Genomic DNA, 20,478 nt, shown 5'->3' with positions numbered 1-20,478 from the left:
CATTTACATACACCTTTTATTTTAGTGTTATTGTGCATTTAACCATATATTCAGACAACTTGTCTTAAAAATTTCAAGATTAATATATGAAATACCTTCTTCTCGTGCTTGACTAGCAGAAGGTGCTGCTTTATGCATGTTAAGTGCAGCTAGAAGATAGGTCACCCACCTGTAATGGAAAAAAAAAATCTGCAAAATTCATAAGGTACCAAAGATAGACAAAGCCTTTACAATAATTCAACAGGAACTAAGAAATAAGATAGAATTATCAGCAATGTTTTCCCCCCACTGCGGTATAGAGCAAAAGTGTGCTGCACTTAGTATCACGTATAACAACCAATCAAAAGTTAGCATGTCTTGGTCACTTGTTTAAAAGCAAAAAATGTATTGGGTGCTATGTATTATTGCACCTGAGCAAAATGTGTGCCTTTTATTACATACAGGGGAGAAAACAGAATCCCCCATATGTAATAACATGGAACGCATACGGCTCTGCCTCCAATGATACATTAAGACAGGTATCTTATTCAGAGTAAGTGATTTCTGCACAGGGCACTTACTTGCTCAAATCAGACAGGTTGTCTGCAGCAAACACAAATGGCTTGTAGGTTGGATGGCAAAGCTGGAACTCACTAAGAAAAGACAAGGTTCACACAGCATTTCATTATTTCTCTTTCAACCAAACCTGCATTTGTCCAACCTCTCACAAGTACTCACTATTTCTTTTTAGGCTCCCTTGCACTCTCCAGTTTGTAAGAGGAAATATTAACCAACCCAAGTGCCTTTTCATCCTGCATATAAATAAAATAGAGAAACCAGTGCTATTCTGTAGGAAAGATACAGTGTGCAGATACAATGTGCATTCATTTAATACAGAATGGAATATATCTTATCTGTATACCACACACTGATGAAGATGGTAAGATATTCATAATCATCTGACTGATTTCAGAATTTTAATTTCAGAATATTAATTTCAGACTTCCCGCAAAAGTCAATGACTTTGTAAATGGGGCTGGAATTGATGGAACTGCCCATGCATGCCAACTTAACTGTACAATACGATACATAAAAGTGTCATCAAAGCAATAACGCATAATTGACAGAAGTATAAAATACAGTATAGAGGCAGCACTACCAATCTAGATCCAGTGTCATACAATCAAAGCCAAATCAAAGAGCAGGATGGGATGAAACGTTGGCCATTTGTAGAAACGTGTAACATGGTGATTTTCCCATCAGTGCCCATTCTTTGCAAAGTATTAATTATATAAAGTTACTATTCAAACTGAAAAACTGCCCTTCACAAACTGTAGTTTTATTACACCATTCACTTCATGCAGGGCACATGGTTCTTCATTTAGTAAACTATAGGAAAATGTGAATAAAACAGTAATTAAGTAACACATTTGTTTACCCCTTTTCATTCATTAACTACCAACTAATACAATTATATATTGTTCCAGTCAACCTATACAGTAAATAACTTTCCCTTTCATTAATGCTAGTCGTATGTGGGTATGGATCATATCACAATATAACAGCAAATGTAAATGTATGTTGCAATGAAATGAGCAATACCATAGATGGTGAACTATGGTGATCTATGGTGATCTATGGTGATCCCTGCAGCAACATGGAGTGATATTGTGGATACGTTTTGTTGGTTTTACAGTCAAAAATCAAATTGCATAAGATATCTCTACTGTACTCTACATTCTCTAGGTCTTTGTATAAAGATAAGCGCAAATGCAGTGAAAATGAGTGATGAGATAACTTCTGTAATATGTTTGTATTATTTTATGGAGAGGTAGTTTATGGCTTTTGTTTTTAGATGCTCCTTATGATGTGTAATTTGTTATGCACATGAGCTTTCAAAGCTTTATTTGCAGGCACTTTTCTGGTGTTATGTGATAAAATACACTTTTAAAGTAGAAGAAAAGGTTAAAACTAAGTAAGCTTTAACACACCAGTAAACCCTCAAAGTAATGCTGAGTCAAACACAGCATTTCTTTCCTTCTTTTTTATACACATGGGCTTCTGTATCAGACGTCCTTCATTCAGCTTAAACCTTCAGGGCAGGGCATGAGCATGCTCACTTTGCTATGAGTGAGCAAGGAGTAACTCAGGCAGGAAGTGATGTCACACCAAGCTAATATGGCAGCTGCTATCCTAAACAAACAGAGTCAGTTTCTAGAGCTGTTTACTTACATATTGTGTTATAGCTTGCACTATTGTGGCTAATCTATTGGCAATAAACTGTCTCTGTAGCTTTCCTTCTTCTTTATGGGACCTATTATTGGCAACATGACCAGTGATGTTTTTCTCCAATGTTTACACAGCAAGATAAATAGAACCCCTAACTTTTCTCCAGGTATACTAACCTACAGCAACAGAAATTCAGTAGGTGGTATTTACTGATCACCTGTTTAACAGCAAACATTATATTAGTTGCTATGGGTTATTGTTCCTGGGCAACTTAGTTCCTTTATTACATGTGGAGTTTTAAAATTAATATAAAGTTCTAATGGAGATTGCCCACCTATAGATAATAGTCCGGAGTGCAAGGTTGGTGTCTTGGCTTTTGAATAATAAATCCTCCTGTCTGTCACACACATCTAGCGCACACAGAAGGGTAACAGTAAACCCTGAAACCCTAAAACTCTGTGACACTGCATAGGGAGAGCTGAAAAAAATATTGTGGTGGGTTCAATTGATTTTTTAACAACACCAGCTCAAAACTTTTCATGGAAAATGACTAAGATGCCACATAGGGTTACTATCACCTACTAGATTCAGTATTTTTATACATGGCGCCATAACTCACCTGAGGCATATTATACCAGTACAGACGATCTCCTTTCAGAACACACCAGCAACGTTTCCATTTCTGAGTCATGAAACTAACATTTTCCTTCTTCTTTGTCAACCAGCCATCACAATCGGGGTTCCCAAGATCCCGACAGGAGACTCGTCTACGACTTAGCTTGGTTGTCACACCTGGAAAGATAGAGAGGATGTTCAGCTGGGAAAATGTAAGTAGCATTAACACAGAATAAAATATTTTGTAGAATACGGTCTGGCATACTAATATTCTGTGGAGAAGAGAAGTAATCAAATCACCTTTCTTTTTTCGACGACCGCCAGGTGATTTCTGAAGGGAGAAAAACAGGTGGAATATATATCGTTTTATATATACATAAATGGGAGTGCACAGATGCATTTAGATATAAAAAGGATACAAATAAGAATGAATAAGAACGTTCAGATTAAGAGATGGATAGATGTTCCTCTCAGAGTGCATGAGATTAAGTTACCTCTGTGCCATGCTGTGTCTGCTTACTGTTGTTCTTGGTAACTGCAACATGGGGTGATTTTACAGTTTGGGGACTTTTGGAGGCCTTGTTATCGTCTACTACAGATGCACACTTTGCAGAAACTAGAACAAAAGCATAAACGCATGCATGTCTTGTTCTATTTAAGAAGCATGCTTGTAATTTTATACATAGTAGTGTATTCCTTACCTCCTTTAGGAACATCAGTCTTAACAGGTACAGAAGGTCCCGTAGAAGCTTTTAGGTTACTGTTTGAAAGTGCTGGACGTAGGGCTCCAGCAAATACATTGGCAGAGAAAGGGCTGACAAAAAGAAAAAGTTCCAGAGTAAGTATGAGTAGGTGGGGATGTGGAGTTACAGTATGAGCCGTAGAAATGGGAGCTTATTTTATAATGTTCTACCTAACAGTAGGCGTTGTGAATGAGTCAGAACTACTTCTTGGACGGGATATGTACCGGGAATTCTACAAGACAGAGAAGAGATTGTCACAAACAAATCAGATAGTAGCCAAATATAAACAGTAGGAGTGGTGGGCACAGTTATAGGAAGTCTGAGGGTACAAATGTAAAATCTGAATTTGACATTTCTTGCACAAACACACTATTTGCAAAGGAAATGTCTACAAGGGATAAAAAGGTTATACGACATGAACTGAAAATAGCATGAGTTATGAGTGCATTTCAGCACAGCTTTCTTTTGAAGATTATTGCCATGCTGTATATAGCAATGTTTAGAAAACAAGAGAGTCATGTGCCTAAAGTGTATAATATAAAGTGCATTATTATTATAACACAAAGTATACAAGAAACACACTAGAACAAAGCAGTGGTGGTTCACACATCATAGGAGTTGGAATTTTCACATCCATTTGGAAAGCAGAGCTGCTGCCTTGTGCCAAAACCAAAACAAGTAAAGGTTTATAAATCCTAATCATATCTGAACCCATTACACTGGTAATGATGTGCTGTGAATCTATACAAATAAACATAAAGAGATGTACTGAATCCAGGATTCAGCCAAATCTTTAGAATGTGAATTTGGTTGAGCTGAACACTAAAAACAATCTAACTTTGAAGCTCTGGACATTTGAATGTGACATTTTTTCCCACAGTTGATGCATCTTTTCTTTTATTTATCTCAGGTTCAAATATAAGCAAAATAAGGTTTGGAATCATTTGGGTACATTTTAGCAGAAGACTATGGATTTAGTGCATGTCTATAAATAAATCATTATAAAACCTTCCTGTGCTAGAAAGCAATTGATACACTGCATTTGACTTTACACACATGCAAAATAAGGACCCTCAAACATAAACACTCTCAAACAGTGCTTTGTAGCCCCCCATCATACAGCCTTTTTGTGAAGCATTGCCCTAATGCACTTCCCAGAAGTGCATGAGACTGACACCCAAATAGATCTTAAAGAGTGCTCTGCAACAACAAAAACTATGTTTTTCAAATGCAAATTAATTAATTAATTAAAAAAGGATATAATTCCAAAAGCTGACAGGTTTTGTGTATTACTAACATGCAATTAAAACTAATGAACTTACCTGTAAGATGTCAGACTCTGTACTGGGTAAAGCCTTTGCCTCCTTGGAAATAGCTTTGTGATCAAAGTTTTCTGGAGATATGGGTGACAAGGGGAAGACTGAAGTAGATTCCCAAAATGTTGGAGACCGAGGGCAGTTTACAGATAAGATGGTATGTGAGCTTTGATGTGTGCTGCCCTGATTTTGATTAATCCCAGGGTTGTGTTTATTAGTAAAGGAGAACATATCTGATAATACTGGTGATGTGCTTACACTATTCATGTTTAAAACTGGAGGAGTGTCCTTTGTTGGGGTAACTGGTGCTGCTACAGTTGTAATGACAGCTTTTGGTAAAGATGACTCACTATGTGAAATGAATGCGCTTTTGCTGGAGTGCTGGATAAAGAATGTGGGAGAAGTAGGAGATACAGAAGTGGATGGAATGGAGACTTTCTTGAGAACAAGTGCTACACAATGTGTTTTCTCCTGAAGCTTGTAGGCAAGGTTCTTATGTGTCCAACCTACCTGAATAGGAACCATAAAAAACAAAAATAAGAAAAAAAACTCACAAAATGATTACTTCCTATTAGTTTCATGTAATTTAAAGGGTTTGGTCACATTTAAGTTAACTTGTAGTATGATGTAGTGATTGATTTTCTGAGACAATTTGCAATTTTTTTTATTTTTCATTATTTGTGGGCTTTAAGTTATTTAGATTTTCATTCTGCTGAATGCTGAATGCTGAATGCTGAATGCTCTCCAGTTTGCAACTTCAACAGTCTGGTTGCTAGGGTTCAAAATACCCTAGCAAACATGCAATGATTTGAACAAGAGACTGGAATAAGAATAGGAGAGGGTCTAAATAGAAAAATGAGTCACAAAAAGTAAAAATAAACAATGAACAATAAACAATGAAGACCAACTAAAAACTTGCTTATAATTGGCCATTCGATTACATACTAAAATTAAAGGTGAATCAACCCTTTAAGATACTATCACTAAAATTCATATGTTCTCTGGCTTTCCATATAGCTGTTACGTGTAAGGTACAACCTGTTGTGGTAAAGAGCATTTTCCTTCAATTACACACATTCATTTAAAAAGTTTCATGCCTAACATTAATCTAAGTCGAAAAGGAAACATTGGCTTTGGATCTGTAATATTAAGAGATACTGATACTTTCCAGCTTAGATTTTACAATCATAAGATCTCAAGACAATGCCCTTATGGGTTTACAATAGATATACATTAGTAAACAAGGAGAAACAATGTATTCTGATGACTAGAAACTAAATACATCTTATTGTATTTGTTTATTAAGAACACATGCTTTACAAGATGTAAACACAAACATATTTTGTGGGGGAGGGGGATCCCTGAGCTGAGTGAACTGTATCAGAGCTAATACTCCATTATAGACAGGTTGCTACAACTAAACTCATGCTTTTTGTAGTGTCGGGTGCACGCTGCTTTCCCACTGCCAAAGGAACCAATTATTCATAGAAGAATTCACTCTGCAGCACTCTGAAATGGTGAAAATCTGAATTTACAGTATTTGTGCCAAAGACTAGCCTAGTTTGGCACAAATAAATTCAGATTTTCACTGTTTCAGAGTGCTGCAGTGTGAATTCTTCTATGTATCAGAGGTAATAGAAACTTAACTACAACTAAACTTAACTTTTGCCATTAAGTTAAGCAAGGGGGCTGTGAAGTAATCTGCTGCTTTATTACATACTTTCTACCATAGAGTAGTAGTGAGGGCATTAACACCCTTGTGCTTGCTTTAGGTGCCAGCTCATTCGTTTCTCAAAATACACATAGAGGAGATCACATTGGGAACCTACCATTGTTCTGCTGTTAGGTCATTATAGCCCTCCAGAACTCAGTACCTTTTGAAAGTGACTTATGAAGTAAGTATTCTCTGCCCATATTTGAGACAAAAAGAAAAAAGTTTATGTTTATTCTGCAGAGGCAGACAGGGAAGAAACTGCTAATTTGGTATTTTAAGTATTTGTTGAATTGTTACATTGTATTAATTTATCTATGTAATTGGCTATTCATTTGCATGGTGTAACTTGCACTGGTTTGAGCATAGCAGCACACATTTATAATTTATATCTAAAATAAATAAGCCAAGCTATCAGCAAGGAGCCCCTGTAAAGTCCCATTGTTGAAAAAAAGACGTGTTGAAGAGGTTACAATTGACTCACCTAAAGAAAAATGGCACAACATTTTGTGGACTGATGAAAACAAGATTGTTCTTTTTGGGTCTAGGGGCCGCAGAGAACTGCAAAGTTTGTTAGACAACCCCCAAACATTGAATTCAAGCCACAGTACACTGTGAAGACAGTGAAGCATGGTTGCACAAGCATCATGATATGGGGATGTTTCTCATACTAGAGAAACATCCCCAATTTACCCAATTTACAGATCACGGATCAGTTTCAATACATCAAAATACTTGAAGAGGTTGTACTGCCTTATGTTGAAGAGGAAATGCCCTTGAAATGGGTGTTTCAACAAGACAACGACCCCAAACACAACAGTAAACAAGTAACATCTTGGTTCCAGACCAACAAGATTGACGTTATGGAGAGGCCAGCCCAATCCCCGGACCTTAATTCAATAGAAAACTTGCTGTTTCTAAGGCAAAACCTATAAATGCAGAATAATTTGTGGAATGTAACAGGAGCCAGAAGTTGGTCGACTCCATGTAACATAGATGTGCAGCAGTTCTCAGAAAGTGGTTATACTAAATATTACTTCAGTGATTCGAATAAAAGCAAAATCTTGAAATATTTTCCAGTTAAATCATTTAAGTTAGTAAAGAAGAATGCAGACATTACTATATTTGAACAAGCATAATATTAAATTTTCTTCACTTTCTGTAAAGGTATAACACAAATTTGATACATTATAATTTTTCTTAGCTTTTTCTAAATAAAAGCTATTATAAGGATTTCGAGCTTTAGTCACTTTTTTTAAACACGCTGCTATTATTTTGAACACAACTGTACCTACAAGGAAAAGCAATTTCTGTCTGTATCTTAAAATCCACCCCCCTCTCCTTGCACATGCCTTCTCATATTATTTCAGTATTGTACAGGTAGGGGACCTGTTATCCAGAATGCTTGGGGCCTACTGATATTGTTGGCTATGGTAGTATTAGTCAGGAAAAGGATAGTAGGTGTTTTTTCTTAATTTTTAAATGGACAACCCCTTAAAATATAATAGAACACAAACATTAGTGTGAACTTCTCATGCCATTGGTGCTAATTCAGACGTAATTCAATTACAAACAAAAAAAACATACAAAAGAGTATGTACAGAAATGATTTAAACTGATTACTTCTGTAATGTACATTTACAAAATGTTGCCAACTTGTAATGCAGGTGTAGTATTACTTTCAAGTGGGAATATTTGCCAATTCAGTGAATACACAAACTTTACTTAGGCATAGACTTGTTCTAAGAAAAAACATGAAATGAAAGCACTTACCACAACCTGATCGTTCACTTTAATTATCTCATCTCCCGAGACGATTTTGCTACTTTGTCCAGCTGGAGCCTAAGCATAGTATATGAAGCAGGAAAATAAACTGTTGTAAGTGAAGTACAAGACTGACATCTTGCTTTTAATAATAAAAGAAGTATTGGAATGATGGTCTTGAATTGAAAAAATGAAAGCAACAACAGGGAACAGAGAAGGACTGCCAGAAGTGCTTGTGAATATGCCAAGATAAGTATTAACAATACTGTAAGAAAGCATATGAAGATGGGAAATAATGAGGATGAATGCAGCTAAAAAAACAAGGTAATGGTGCTATAAAGATTGCGGGAATAAGCCTGGCAGTACACTAGTCATTAATAGATTACATACAGATATTAATAGCATGTGGATATCAGTTGGGATCAGTATGTGGATTTCAGTTGGGATCGGAGAGGCCCCATACATTTAACAATAATCGTATTGAACATTACTAAAGGCTTCTAAGCTTTGGCATCAATAGAAACAGGAATCTCTTCTCTTTAATGTCATCATGAACTGGAAAGAGAGCTTTACACTTGCCAGTGCCTGCAAACAATGTTCCTTAGGGAAATCCTATCGCCTCAGTGTCTTAGACTGCTAGGACTAAAGTATCATATAGGGAAGGAAATAAATTGTATATCATCCTCTGTTTCGAAATGCAACCTCAATCTCGAATGTCCATCCCCAGCTCAATTCATTTGAGGATAAGTCTTCATTTAAGAGGCTTCAAGCAGCAATATCACCTCTTTCATCAAGGCAACAAAAGTTTTCCACCCCCTTGTTTACACCAGTGACAACTCTTTTGTTCACACCCCTAAAACTCTGCACTGTTCACACCTCAGACCCAGACCATAAATGCCTACATTGTTCCCCTGTTCCTGCCCCATATTACTGGAGGGTCAGCAGTATATGTAGCTGTATGAACTGTTGATCCTGATAGATTTCCCTGTCTGCTGCTGTATTATGCCCCCCTGTGTGTGCCATATTCTGCCTGCCCTATGCTCCCTATATGTGCCATATTCTGCCTGCCTTATGCTCCCTGTGTGCCATATTCTGTCTGACCTATGCTCTATGTGTGTGCTGTACTCTGGTATGTTTTAATATGACTTAAATGTTGACAAATGTGTGATGAATGATATCCCTGCAGTGAGCACCAGCTATTTTGTTTTGTAGGCCAGAAACATTCCGGCCCTCGGTACCACAGAAGGTGGACAGCACTGCTCTAGATTATTTTCTGCAAACTGAGCATAACATTTCATCCTTCTAAGGTAACCCCTAGCAATTAAAGTAGGACGTATTTCTTTTTTGTTCTCTTTCTGAGACTCTTTAGTTCATTTTATAAAAATCTGTTGTAATTTTCCTTTTTGATTCTACTTTTGGATCAGGCTTCTTAGGGCAGTTGTTTGCCATACATGGAATAAAGAAAATGCTTGAATAAAGATCATCAGAAAGTGTTGCAAGAGCTTAATACATTTGGCACCTATGTATGAAATGCCAGGGCAAAACAGAATCAATTTCCAATGTGCATTTTACCTTCTGTGATTACTGTGACTGTGCACATTCTCCCCATAGAAATGGCCTCCCTTATTTTTATTTTCCTGGAAGGCCTGCCCCATCCCACATCATGCATGTTTAGCTGTGCATCGGTGCAGTGATGATCATGCTCTTGAAAACATTCACATTAGGTAAAATGAAGAAGCAGAAGATGGCCAGCAGCACATGTGATGTGATGCAAACTATTGGATCTGTGATCCATTCGAAATGCATTCACAATCTGGGTAATTTTTACAGACAGAAACGGGACCCTAAAACTAGTTGGGCCCTAGGCAAGTGCCTAGGGCACCTAGCAGGTAATCCAGCCATGCACAAGGGACATATAGCACAATCATCTGAGTAATATGTTTTATCCTTGAGGTTGGAAAAACACTAATGAGATAGTGTAAGGAAGGCATCTTATACTGTAGGTAGAGCACTTTTGGTAAGGGGCAATGTTTTCCGAGCTATAGGAACAAAGCATCTCTATGTATGTTTTCGCTACAGGAACGTGATAGAAAATGTTACATTTGTACACAAACACAATATTTCAGATCCTAAAAAACTGACCTCTGCTGTTGTTCCACAGACAAAGTGCTGCCCCAATGACGTAGACTTTATTTCTATACCCTGTAGTATTAAGATAACATGTATATAATTATGTTGCACATGTAATTGTGAATATAAATATTCTGTTATGCATTCTAAGTATGCAACTGAACTGTATTGGGTTCTCTACAATTTATTAAGGTCACAAAAATTTTAATTGAAATGGCTCGCCAAACTACTATATACAATTCATTAAACTAAAACAATAAATTGTTGTTTATGTTATTGGAATTATTCAATGACTTGTATACAGTAGGCTGGTCAGTCACTTAATTGTTTAATTGTCTTCATAATCTTAATAGAATATTGTAGAAAACCCAGTATATTTCAGTTGTATGCTTATTTCCCATATAGTTTGTTGTCGTGGTTGGTCCTGTGCATGATTTTTCTCTCTCAGTTACACAAACTCACAGCTGGTTGTGATGAAGGTTTGGATTACTTGGAGGACAAACTTCAGTAAAGATCTTTGATCTTAAGCTCCTTTAGACAGAGCCCTCTCTTCTATTGGTTATTGGGGTTTATTTTTATATGTAATCTGTATTTTTAATTTATTGTACAGTGCTGTGGAATATGTTAGCATTTTTTAAATACATGATAATAAAAGTGGACGTCAATTTTCTATTCTCTTACCAGATTATAGTGGGGCAGCTCAGGCTTTATATGTACAGCTTCAAGTGTTGCAGTCTGATTCAGGAGATCCTCTGGACTGCAGTTCAGAATACTCTCACATGTCCCACAGATGTTTTGGCACTATGGGGTAAAATACATCATTAATAACCATTACAGTATCGGACTGCTGAGATAATATATAATTCGGATTTCAAATCTAAAAAACAGATAATAAAAGACAGACAAACACAGAGAACTTACTATTGAGACAATTCTGCTCTCAACATGAGGGTCTGACCAGTCCTGAAAGAAGAGGCAAGAAAATAAGCATTAGATCAGTATAAAAACAAATTGTCAGTTTCTACAGAGACTAGTATTGTTTACCTTGGTAAACTGGTTAACTGCATTAACTTGGTCATGTTGTTACATAACATGTATTGTCTACAAAAATGATCAGTGTACACAGGAGATTTCAGTTCTTCCTAATAGTTCCCTTTTGTTACAATTTCTGCCCAATTTAATTAACTGCACACAATTGACATTTATACAGGTACTTGCTATTTCTTATTTGATTTTCATGTTATACCTCCCATATTTTGACGTGTACTGCAGTGTGCTAGTTGCTAGAGTAAAAAATATGTGAGATTGTTAAAAGCAAACAGCAATTTCAGCTAATTAATTAGCACTGCAAACCAGTCCTTACCGTTAGAATTTACATCACCGTAAGACAGACTCCTATATTGGGATAAAAAAATTCTGACATTTTTGAAGACCCTGTAACAGAGAAAAGGGGCCTCTCTTTTTCTGTTACCCGTTTGACTACTTTGCCTTTCTGGGCACTGAGCTGGGTTTTCTAAATTAGTTTTATGCAACCGGATCCAGAGTTAAATAAAGAAACTGTTCTAAGATGACACAACATTTAAATGCTGGTAGCTACATGTGTGAGTGTATACAACAACTGTTATTTTAAAAAAGCTTTCAAAAGTTTAAAGAAGAGGGACTGGTAAAGTAAAACTAAATTTCAGCATAAATACTTACTTAGCCAACAGATAAAACAATTAAATATTATATAAATATCAAATCATATTGAATAATAATGATATTATGTGTGCCCCCTCAAAGAACACCTGCCAGGAAATAATTCAGATGCTAACTGTAACAGGAAGCAGTGTGGGATAGACTTTAGCAATTTTTATTTTATTCAAGGGCACATACTACTAGAAAAGTTAATTTTTATGAAAATCCTGCAGTATTTTACTATGGGCTGTTTTATGTGATCTATTTTATACAAGTCTGCACTGTCCAGGGGTATAGGTTTTCCTTTAAAGGAAGTAAACACAGAAAACAGGAGCAAAAACATTACATCGGAAAATAGAAATAAGCCTGAGAAAGAAGTGTAGAGAGACTGGAATCTGCGGAACAATTTACAAATAAGGCTGTACTTTGCAAATTAACATGCAAAACTGGATTATGAAATTATTTCCAGTTTCTATAGAAACTGCTTCACACCTTAGTTTGTTGTGTTGCATTAACGAGGGACAGTGGAACAGACATTCATTATTCCCTCTTTGCTTTTATTTTACCAAATACAGGCATACCAATGTTTTGTATGCCACAAACCCTTAAAGCAACAATACTAAAAAAGTTGCCTTTGGGAAAATGAGTTGCTACTGGCTCGATCATGACTGTGGCAAAGAATCATGCCCAAAGGCAAAATGGCAAGACGACAAGTAGTAATGCCATTTCAGGTATCATTACAATTTTAGGAACTTAAAGAAAAACTATACCCCCCCAAATAAATACTTAAGCAACAGATAGCTTAAAGGGGGAACTATCGTGAAAATGGAAATTTAATATAAGCTTCATCATATGAAATATGAAAATTGCTAGATACAATTAATTAAATATTCTGCATCATTTCTGAAAATAATCAAGTTCATCTTCACTATCCCTCTCTCAGCATCTGTTTCTCTTCATTCTGTCTTCATGTAGCAGTTGGGTGTCAGATATTCATTGACAGATAGATCGAATATATCTTATATTGGGGCTTCCTTTCCTAGCTGATTACAGTACAAACAAAATCTAACAAAATATCTGCCTTTTGCACAAATTCTGCAAGTAGAGAGATAGTATTTCTGGTGCATTTAATAGAGTGAGCTCTAATAAATCTTCTAGGCAAAACCATGAAAAGGTTTGGGAACCCCTCTCAGCCTGCATAATAATTTACTCAACAATAAAGATAACAGTGGTATATCTTTCATAACACAACGTTAACTACACTTAATTTCTTTCTCAGTTCTATTGAATTTTTACACAAGTTTCAGGGTTACCTAAAAACTTTTTTTTGTACAGTGACCATTTAGGTAGGATGTAGCCTTGAAGCCACTATTCCTAGTTCAGTTAAAAAAGGTAGTGCTTGACAGATAATATCAATTATGAAATAAAAGGCTTATTTCAAATAAGTCTTTCTAGGCAACAGGCAGGAGCGATCCTGGCCCCTCTGCCGCCTCAGGTGGCTTATCTGCTGCCACCTCCCTCTCCTCCCATGCTCACCTTTTCAGGTGCCGTGGGGATCCATGACCCAGCACTCTCTGCACTAGAAGAGAAGAATTTTCAGTTTGAAAACCGGAACTTCGGCTCTTAAATTTACCAGGAGCATCATTTTTGCTGCCCATGTTAACCAGTGGGACGCTGCCACCTGAGGTGAGTTTCTTAGCTTGTCTCATTGGCATAGCGCCCCTGGCGATGTGTTGCCTACACCAGCAATATTGTCTTAGTTTTTCTTCACCGCACTGCAGATGTGCACAATGTGAGAGCAAATAAAGGAAAAAATATACTGAATATAGGATATACGTACCTTGTGTACACTTTCCGCCAGCTCCACGCAAAGCGATATGACATCCCGACTAGAAGAGTAATCGTTGAGCCTTGAAAATAGGTACCTGTGGGTTTATATAAACTTATTGATATGGTATAACTAAATAGCTATGTAAACATTCAAGTTGAAAAAAACATTTCCTATAAAAAGTATTAACTCTCTTGGCAGTTTTTATATTTTATGTTCATAGAATGCTCTTAAATCAGAAAGATCTGTTTTAATTTGGTTTGCATCTAGTCTGTTGATCAGTGTAAAAAAAATGTAACATGCTGTGATTCAATATTCTTTCACAATAAAACATGAGACACATTCAAGGGGAGTTGCTGTAAATGCAGATATTTCATACCCTAAAACAGTGATCCCCAACCAGTAGCTCGTGAGCAACATGTTACTCTCCAACCCCTTGAATGTTGCTCTCACTGTCCTCAAAGCAGGTGCTTATTTTTGAATTCCAGGCTTGGAAGCAAGTTTTAATTGCATAAAAGCTAAGTATAGTGCCAAGTAGAGCTGTATGGATTCATTGCATCCATACTAGATACAAAAAAAAAAGAGTTGTGTTTTTTGTGGGGTGGTAGAATCTATGACACTTGAGCATTGGTTCTTATGTGTCAGAACAGTGAATTCTACAACCTCTGATCAGTAATAGCTAATCAAATACTATAATTTATGCTTCATAACCTTCATTCATGGGTGCAATTATAATTTTTGTCAAGAGAATATTGGTCACTAAACCTAAAATTTGTTCTTTAATTTCAATGTTTTTTATTGGGCAATTTTTAAATTTTACAACACAGACTTTGCATAAAAGTCAATATATATATAATGTACATAGCCTTGTTTACTTAAATGCTTAATAACATATACGGCATTTTAACATAACATAACATAACATATTAACATAGTTAAAGATACAGTATTTCTTGTATAAAGAAAGAAACTAGGCCTAGGTTTATATAAAGCAAATTGTCTCCTTGCAGGCCTTTTCGAACCATAAAAACTAAGAAGTCCAAGTAGAATATAATAATCAAAAATAAAACATTGTAATAGTCTTTAAGCTAAAGTATCATCTCAGAATACATTTTACTCTATTTCCGGTATCACCTTCTTTGTATCAATCCTTATATAAAGTATTCCAGAGAAATAAATGTAAGTTTTAAGTGAACCAGAGCTTTTTCTTATACTTATTTTGTGAATTACCCAAAGTGACATACAATACAAAAAAAAAAAAAAAAAAGGACTACATCTACAACTAAACTACACTAAAACTACACTTAATTTGCTGTAAACCATATTTGTTGCATTAGTAACTTATAACACAACCATTGTGAGAAAGTATCTTCTTCTTTCTAGCAGTATCATCCAGAGTCGGCGAATATACATGCATACATATGTAAGAGGATAGTAGATAGAACAACTAACCAATTAAATCTATGAATAATTTTGTTTCAGGATAAACCAATGACCACATTCTAATTTTAGCCATAAATGAATCTAGAGATCCAATTTTTGTTGCCCACGCCTTTTCTGCAGAAAGATTAAATTCTACCCTTTTTATTATCTCCTCAATTTTTGGGATATAATTCAGTTTCCAATTTTCTGCTAATAGGATTATCCAATTTTTGTTGCCCACGCCTTTTCTGCAGAAAGATTAAATTCTACCCTTTTTATTATCTCCTCAATTTTTGGGATATAATTCAGTTTCCAATTTTCTGCTAATAGGATTCTAGTGGAGACATAAACATGGTTATGAATAAATCTTTCTCTTGGTGGTAAGTCAATGACTTTCAGGTGTAACAAAGCCATGTGAGGAGGAATATGAGATAGGTTAACTGGAAGTCTTTTTAGTATGTTCTCCACTTCCTTCCACATGTCCTGAATCTTAGGACACTCCCAAAACACATGTTCCAGTGTTCCTTCCATACCACAGTCTCTCCAGCATAGTGGGGAAGCACTGGGGTCAAACCTGGTGATCTTGTCTGGGGTCATATACCACCTCCATAACATTTTAAGCAGATTCTCATGGTGAGAGACACAGCGGGACAACCTTTTTAATGTCCTCATAGCAAGTTCCCAATCCTCTTGTGTTATATCTTCTTTAAGATATTCCTGCCATCTATCTAATTGCTTATGGGGTATTCCTTTTTGATTATTTAGTAATGTTCGGTAAAAGAGAGCAGTACCTTTCAGGTGATAATAATAACTTTTTTATCTGAGGGGGAAGTTTAATTGATATAGGATTGTGCGTTTTAAAGTATTTTTGGATTTTGTTGTATTTATGCACATCTGAACTAGGTAGACCATATTGCCGAACAAGTTCATCAAAAGGCCTAAGCTCCGAGTCCTGGAATAATTTATCAACTGAGCTAAGTCCCTGTTCAGTCCAGTTATCTAAAGAGACTTTTTTCATTACATACATTAAGTTATTTAAAGGAACCGAGACTTCAGATGCCAGTGGTTCATCTGAGCACTTCTTAACTAATTCTTGCCATGTTTTTATAGTATTAGCTATTACTGTATTTGAAACTTTAGTATTAGTCTTCCATGTTAGTTTTGTTTCTAGTAGATTCTTATAAGGAACACTAGGGTTGTGTCTCTGCTCCAACTCAATCCACTGTTTGCTCAACTCACCTGTCCAAATCCCTCTGGACTGTTCCAGGACTGTAGCTTTGTAATATAGTTCTAGGTTTGGTACTCCAAAACCCAGATTAGAGGCATGTAGTGTCAGAACTTTGTAAGAAAACCTAGGGGCCTTGTTAAAAAGAACAAATTTGTTAAGTAAATTTTGTAATGGGGGAAAAAATCTTGGGGGTACTTTGATGGGGAGATTCCTAAATAGATATAATAATTTGGGGAGGATCATCATTTTGAACGCTGCCACTCTTCCCAACCACGAAAATTCCATCTTTGTAAGTGCTTCCAACTGTGTTTTCAACCTAGAGATCCACGGTTCAAAATTTTCCTTGTATATTTGTGATATGGAGGGGGTAATGTATATGCCTAAATATTTAATTGATTTTTCTGACCAGGAATAAGAACATATATTTTTAAGGGAGGTAATTGTTTTTGAGTCTAGATTACAAGGTAAAACCATTGTTTTATTTTTGTTTAATTTATAGTAAAATATTTTGGAGAAATTATTAAGTTCTAATTCTAAATTTGGGAGTGATATTGTGGGATTTTGTAAATATAATAGAATATCATCGGCGTATAAGCCTAATTTAACTTCCAGATCACTAAGCTTAACTCCATGTATCAGGTTATTATCCCTGATTCTCTGTGCTAAAGGTTCCAATGTCAATATAAAAATCAGAGGGGACAAGGGGCAACCTTGGCGTGTGCCATTCGTAATTGTAAAGGGACTGGATAAAGAACCTGAAGATAGTACCCTAGCTGATGGTTCAGTATATAGTGCCATTATGGCCTTATGCGGTAACCAGAACACCCAAATTTTCGTAAGACAGTAGACAAATATGTCCAATTGACCCTGTCAAATGCCTTCTCTGCGTCCAAAGAGACAAACAGAGAAGGCCCTCGACTGAGGCCTAATTCATGCAAAAGTGCTAGCACCTTTCTAGTAGCATCACTAGTCATCCTAAAAATTTGTTCTTTAAAGAAGCATTTTACAACATAAATATTAAATATTCCAAAGCTTCACTGAGTCTTCTGTTACATGCCATTCTAGGCTCTGAAGGACTTGTGCAGTGGAATATAAATAGAATTAATGACCTGATCTTAGAAATTTTTAGTTATATGCTTCAGACACCATTTAAGGGGCAGTTCACATACTTGCAGTATGTTATAGTATGTCTAATTCTAAGCAACTTTTAAATTGGCCATCATTATTTATTCTTCTTCTGACTCTTTCCAGCTTTCAAATGGGGGTTACTGACCCCATTTAAAAAAACAAATGCTCTATAAGGCTAAAGTGTTATTGTTTTTGCTACTTTTTATTACCCATCTTTCTATTCAGGGCCTCTCCTATTCATATTGAAGTCTCTTACTCAAATCACTGCATGGTTGTGAGGGTAATGTGGACCATAGCAACCAGATTGCTGAACTGGAGAGCTGTTGAATAAAAACCACAATCCAATACAAATCAAGTATAAATACATGCTTTAAATAAAGTATGTTTACAGACAGCACAGGATTCTCAATTCATTTCTAGTGATAGCTGTCCTTTAAAACCTAATTGTAGCACTGGGTGGTGATTAATTATATTTTGACTACTGAGATATTAAATCGCGCTTTTCAGGGGAGCTGGCTGCCATGAGCTGAGTTGAGAAAGTGCAGGTGGGAAAACCTGACAAAATACCAGGGTGGTAAAAAGCTAACTTCAAGAGCTGAAATTCCTATTTTCTAGTTCCTGTTTTCTAATTCCTATTTTCAAATTAGAGTTTCAGCTCTTCTAATAGAGAGAATGCTATTGCTTTATTGCACTAGCGATGCAAGCACTAGGCTGCCTCAGGGCGGCCCATACCTCAGATTCACCCCTTTCAATAATAATTATTAAAACGGGTGTACCTGAAGTTTTTGGCTGTAGTTTAAAAAAGAGAAGACAAGTCAAGAAAGAATTACCTGTTGAGACAGGAAAAGAGCCCTCGTGCAGCTGCCACAATGTCTATAATGCAAATCAGCTGCTTGGGTGTGGGGGCAGCAGTGAGAGAATGTGACGCCACCTTCCTCATCCTCAGTATATGGGACCACAATGATTGTGAGAGACCATATAGCTTCTCAGTTAGGGATCGTAGATTTTCAGCATGTAGCTTAAAGTGCTAGGGAAGAGGAAAGAGAACAGTAATGCTATAAATCAATAGTTAACAAAAGGCAGATACAGCAACAAAGAACAGAAAAAGAAAGTAAACGTTTAAGGATGACCATAAACTGAATGGTACTAGCTGCCAACTCTGTCCCTCCAGACCAAGTCAGAAATGTATGAAGTGCTAAATATCTACCAGTAATCCCATTAAGTAAAGAATGCAATGGCATTTTTTGAAGGTCCTTGCCTCATAAGGATCTACCTTATTCAGTTCAGGTGCAGGAAGCCAAATCAGGCAGAGATCCACTCATTTGGTGACCTATTCAATCTAAGGATCTCCACGTGTATGGCCAGTTTCATGCACAAAGTAACAGGGATGCACCAAAGCCACTGCCAAATCCTTAAATTAAAATATGAACAAATACTGAACCAAATGTGTCCCTTAGGTTGTATATTTAAATTAGCAGAAATACATCATCATTACATTGATCAAACCAAAAAACCCTCATCTTAAGTGTCCACTAGTGATGTATATAAAGATGGAAGCATGCTGGGTTAGGGTTGGGTGTTGCCAAATCGTGTTAGGGTCGGGTGCGAGTCAAATTTTAGTTGACCTGCACATTACTATGGTCCACTGCTTTAAAGGGATACTGTTGCGGGAAAGCATGTTTTTGTCAAAATGCATCCCTTAATAGTGCTGATCCATCAGAATTCTGCACTAAAATCTGCTTTTTAAAATAGTAAACAGCTATTTTTATATTTAATTTTGAAATCTGGCATGGGGCTAGACATGATGTCCATTTCCCAGGTGCCCCCAACCATGTGACTTGAGCTCTCATAAAATTTAGTTACTCTTTACTGCTACACTGCAAGTTGGAGTGATATCACCCCCCCACCTGCCTCCCCCCCAGCAGCCTATCAACAGAACAATGGGCAGCTAACCAGATAAGCAGCTCCCTGACAACTCTGCTGAAGGATTTGCTTGCATTGCTAAAAGTACTCCCTAGACCCAAGTCCAAAGGAGTGCCAAAAGGTAGAACGAGATCTACCAGTAGACCTTTAGCTGGTGAGCAGTAGATCTCAAGACACTGTCAACAAACAGCTTGTCTAAATCACCTTCCTGCTTCATGCTTTTCATTCAGATATTTTTTATGCTAAGATAACATTAGAAATAGATATTTAAATATAACAATATACATTTTCTCATAAATCAATATGTAAGTAATATTTTCCATGGAACAGAATCCTAGCAATGCTTTTATGGATGTAGATCCTAATGAGACAACATTACTAAAAGTAGACGTCAAATTAGCAAAGTATGGACACTCCTGTCCTAGTGGTAGACATAAGAATATCATACAATCAGGAAAACCCCTGCTTTTTCCTGCTTGGGTGCTATTCTCGTGTCTACCACTAGGTAGGGCTACGGAACATGACTTGGGTCTTATTGAAGTACAATGAGAAGGGAAAGAAACAAGAGCTGTCTCAAAGCAGTTCCATCCTGAAATGCTGGCTCCCTCTCAAAGTTCAGAATCAGGCACAATGCACTGAGATGGCTGCCTCCACACCAATATACATTTGTTGGTTCAAGAATACAATTTTAAATGGTAGAATGAATTATTTGCAATGTATACAGTGTAATTTAGAAATAAAAAGTAAATCATAAAAATCATGACAGAATCCCTTTAAATAAATGA

The 20,478-nt window shown here is 36.4% G+C and overlaps 1 protein-coding gene across 2 annotated transcripts in view; it reads right to left on the bottom strand.

Moving 5' to 3' along the window:
• The window catches only part of cnksr1.S (connector enhancer of kinase suppressor of Ras 1 S homeolog), a 28,070-nt gene that overhangs the window by 4,399 nt on the left and 3,193 nt on the right, over positions 1 to 20,478 (bottom strand). Inside the window, exons 3-17 of one of the 2 annotated variants that reach the window (XM_018249435.2) lie at positions 18,601 to 18,797; positions 14,005 to 14,089; positions 11,409 to 11,450; positions 11,169 to 11,288; positions 10,500 to 10,559; positions 8,367 to 8,435; positions 4,889 to 5,392; positions 3,737 to 3,798; positions 3,525 to 3,637; positions 3,318 to 3,439; positions 3,124 to 3,154; positions 2,828 to 3,000; positions 718 to 791; positions 561 to 632; positions 96 to 169 (exon numbers count right to left, since the gene is read on the bottom strand). In XM_018249435.2, coding sequence (XP_018104924.1) covers positions 96 to 169; positions 561 to 632; positions 718 to 791; positions 2,828 to 3,000; positions 3,124 to 3,154; positions 3,318 to 3,439; positions 3,525 to 3,637; positions 3,737 to 3,798; positions 4,889 to 5,392; positions 8,367 to 8,435; positions 10,500 to 10,559; positions 11,169 to 11,288; positions 11,409 to 11,450; positions 14,005 to 14,089; positions 18,601 to 18,797 — 1,798 coding nt within the window. The remainder of the gene's footprint in view (positions 1 to 95; positions 170 to 560; positions 633 to 717; positions 792 to 2,827; positions 3,001 to 3,123; positions 3,155 to 3,317; positions 3,440 to 3,524; positions 3,638 to 3,736; positions 3,799 to 4,888; positions 5,393 to 8,366; positions 8,436 to 10,499; positions 10,560 to 11,168; positions 11,289 to 11,408; positions 11,451 to 14,004; positions 14,090 to 18,600; positions 18,798 to 20,478) is intronic. The other variant, XM_018249436.2, reaches the window with a different exon arrangement.

Source organism: Xenopus laevis, chromosome 2S (assembly GCF_017654675.1).
Source record: "Xenopus laevis strain J_2021 chromosome 2S, Xenopus_laevis_v10.1, whole genome shotgun sequence".
NCBI classification, from domain to species: domain Eukaryota; kingdom Metazoa; phylum Chordata; class Amphibia; order Anura; family Pipidae; genus Xenopus; species Xenopus laevis.
The sequence above is the reverse complement of the archived record's forward strand: the minus strand, read 5'-3'. Positions and strand labels throughout refer to the sequence as shown.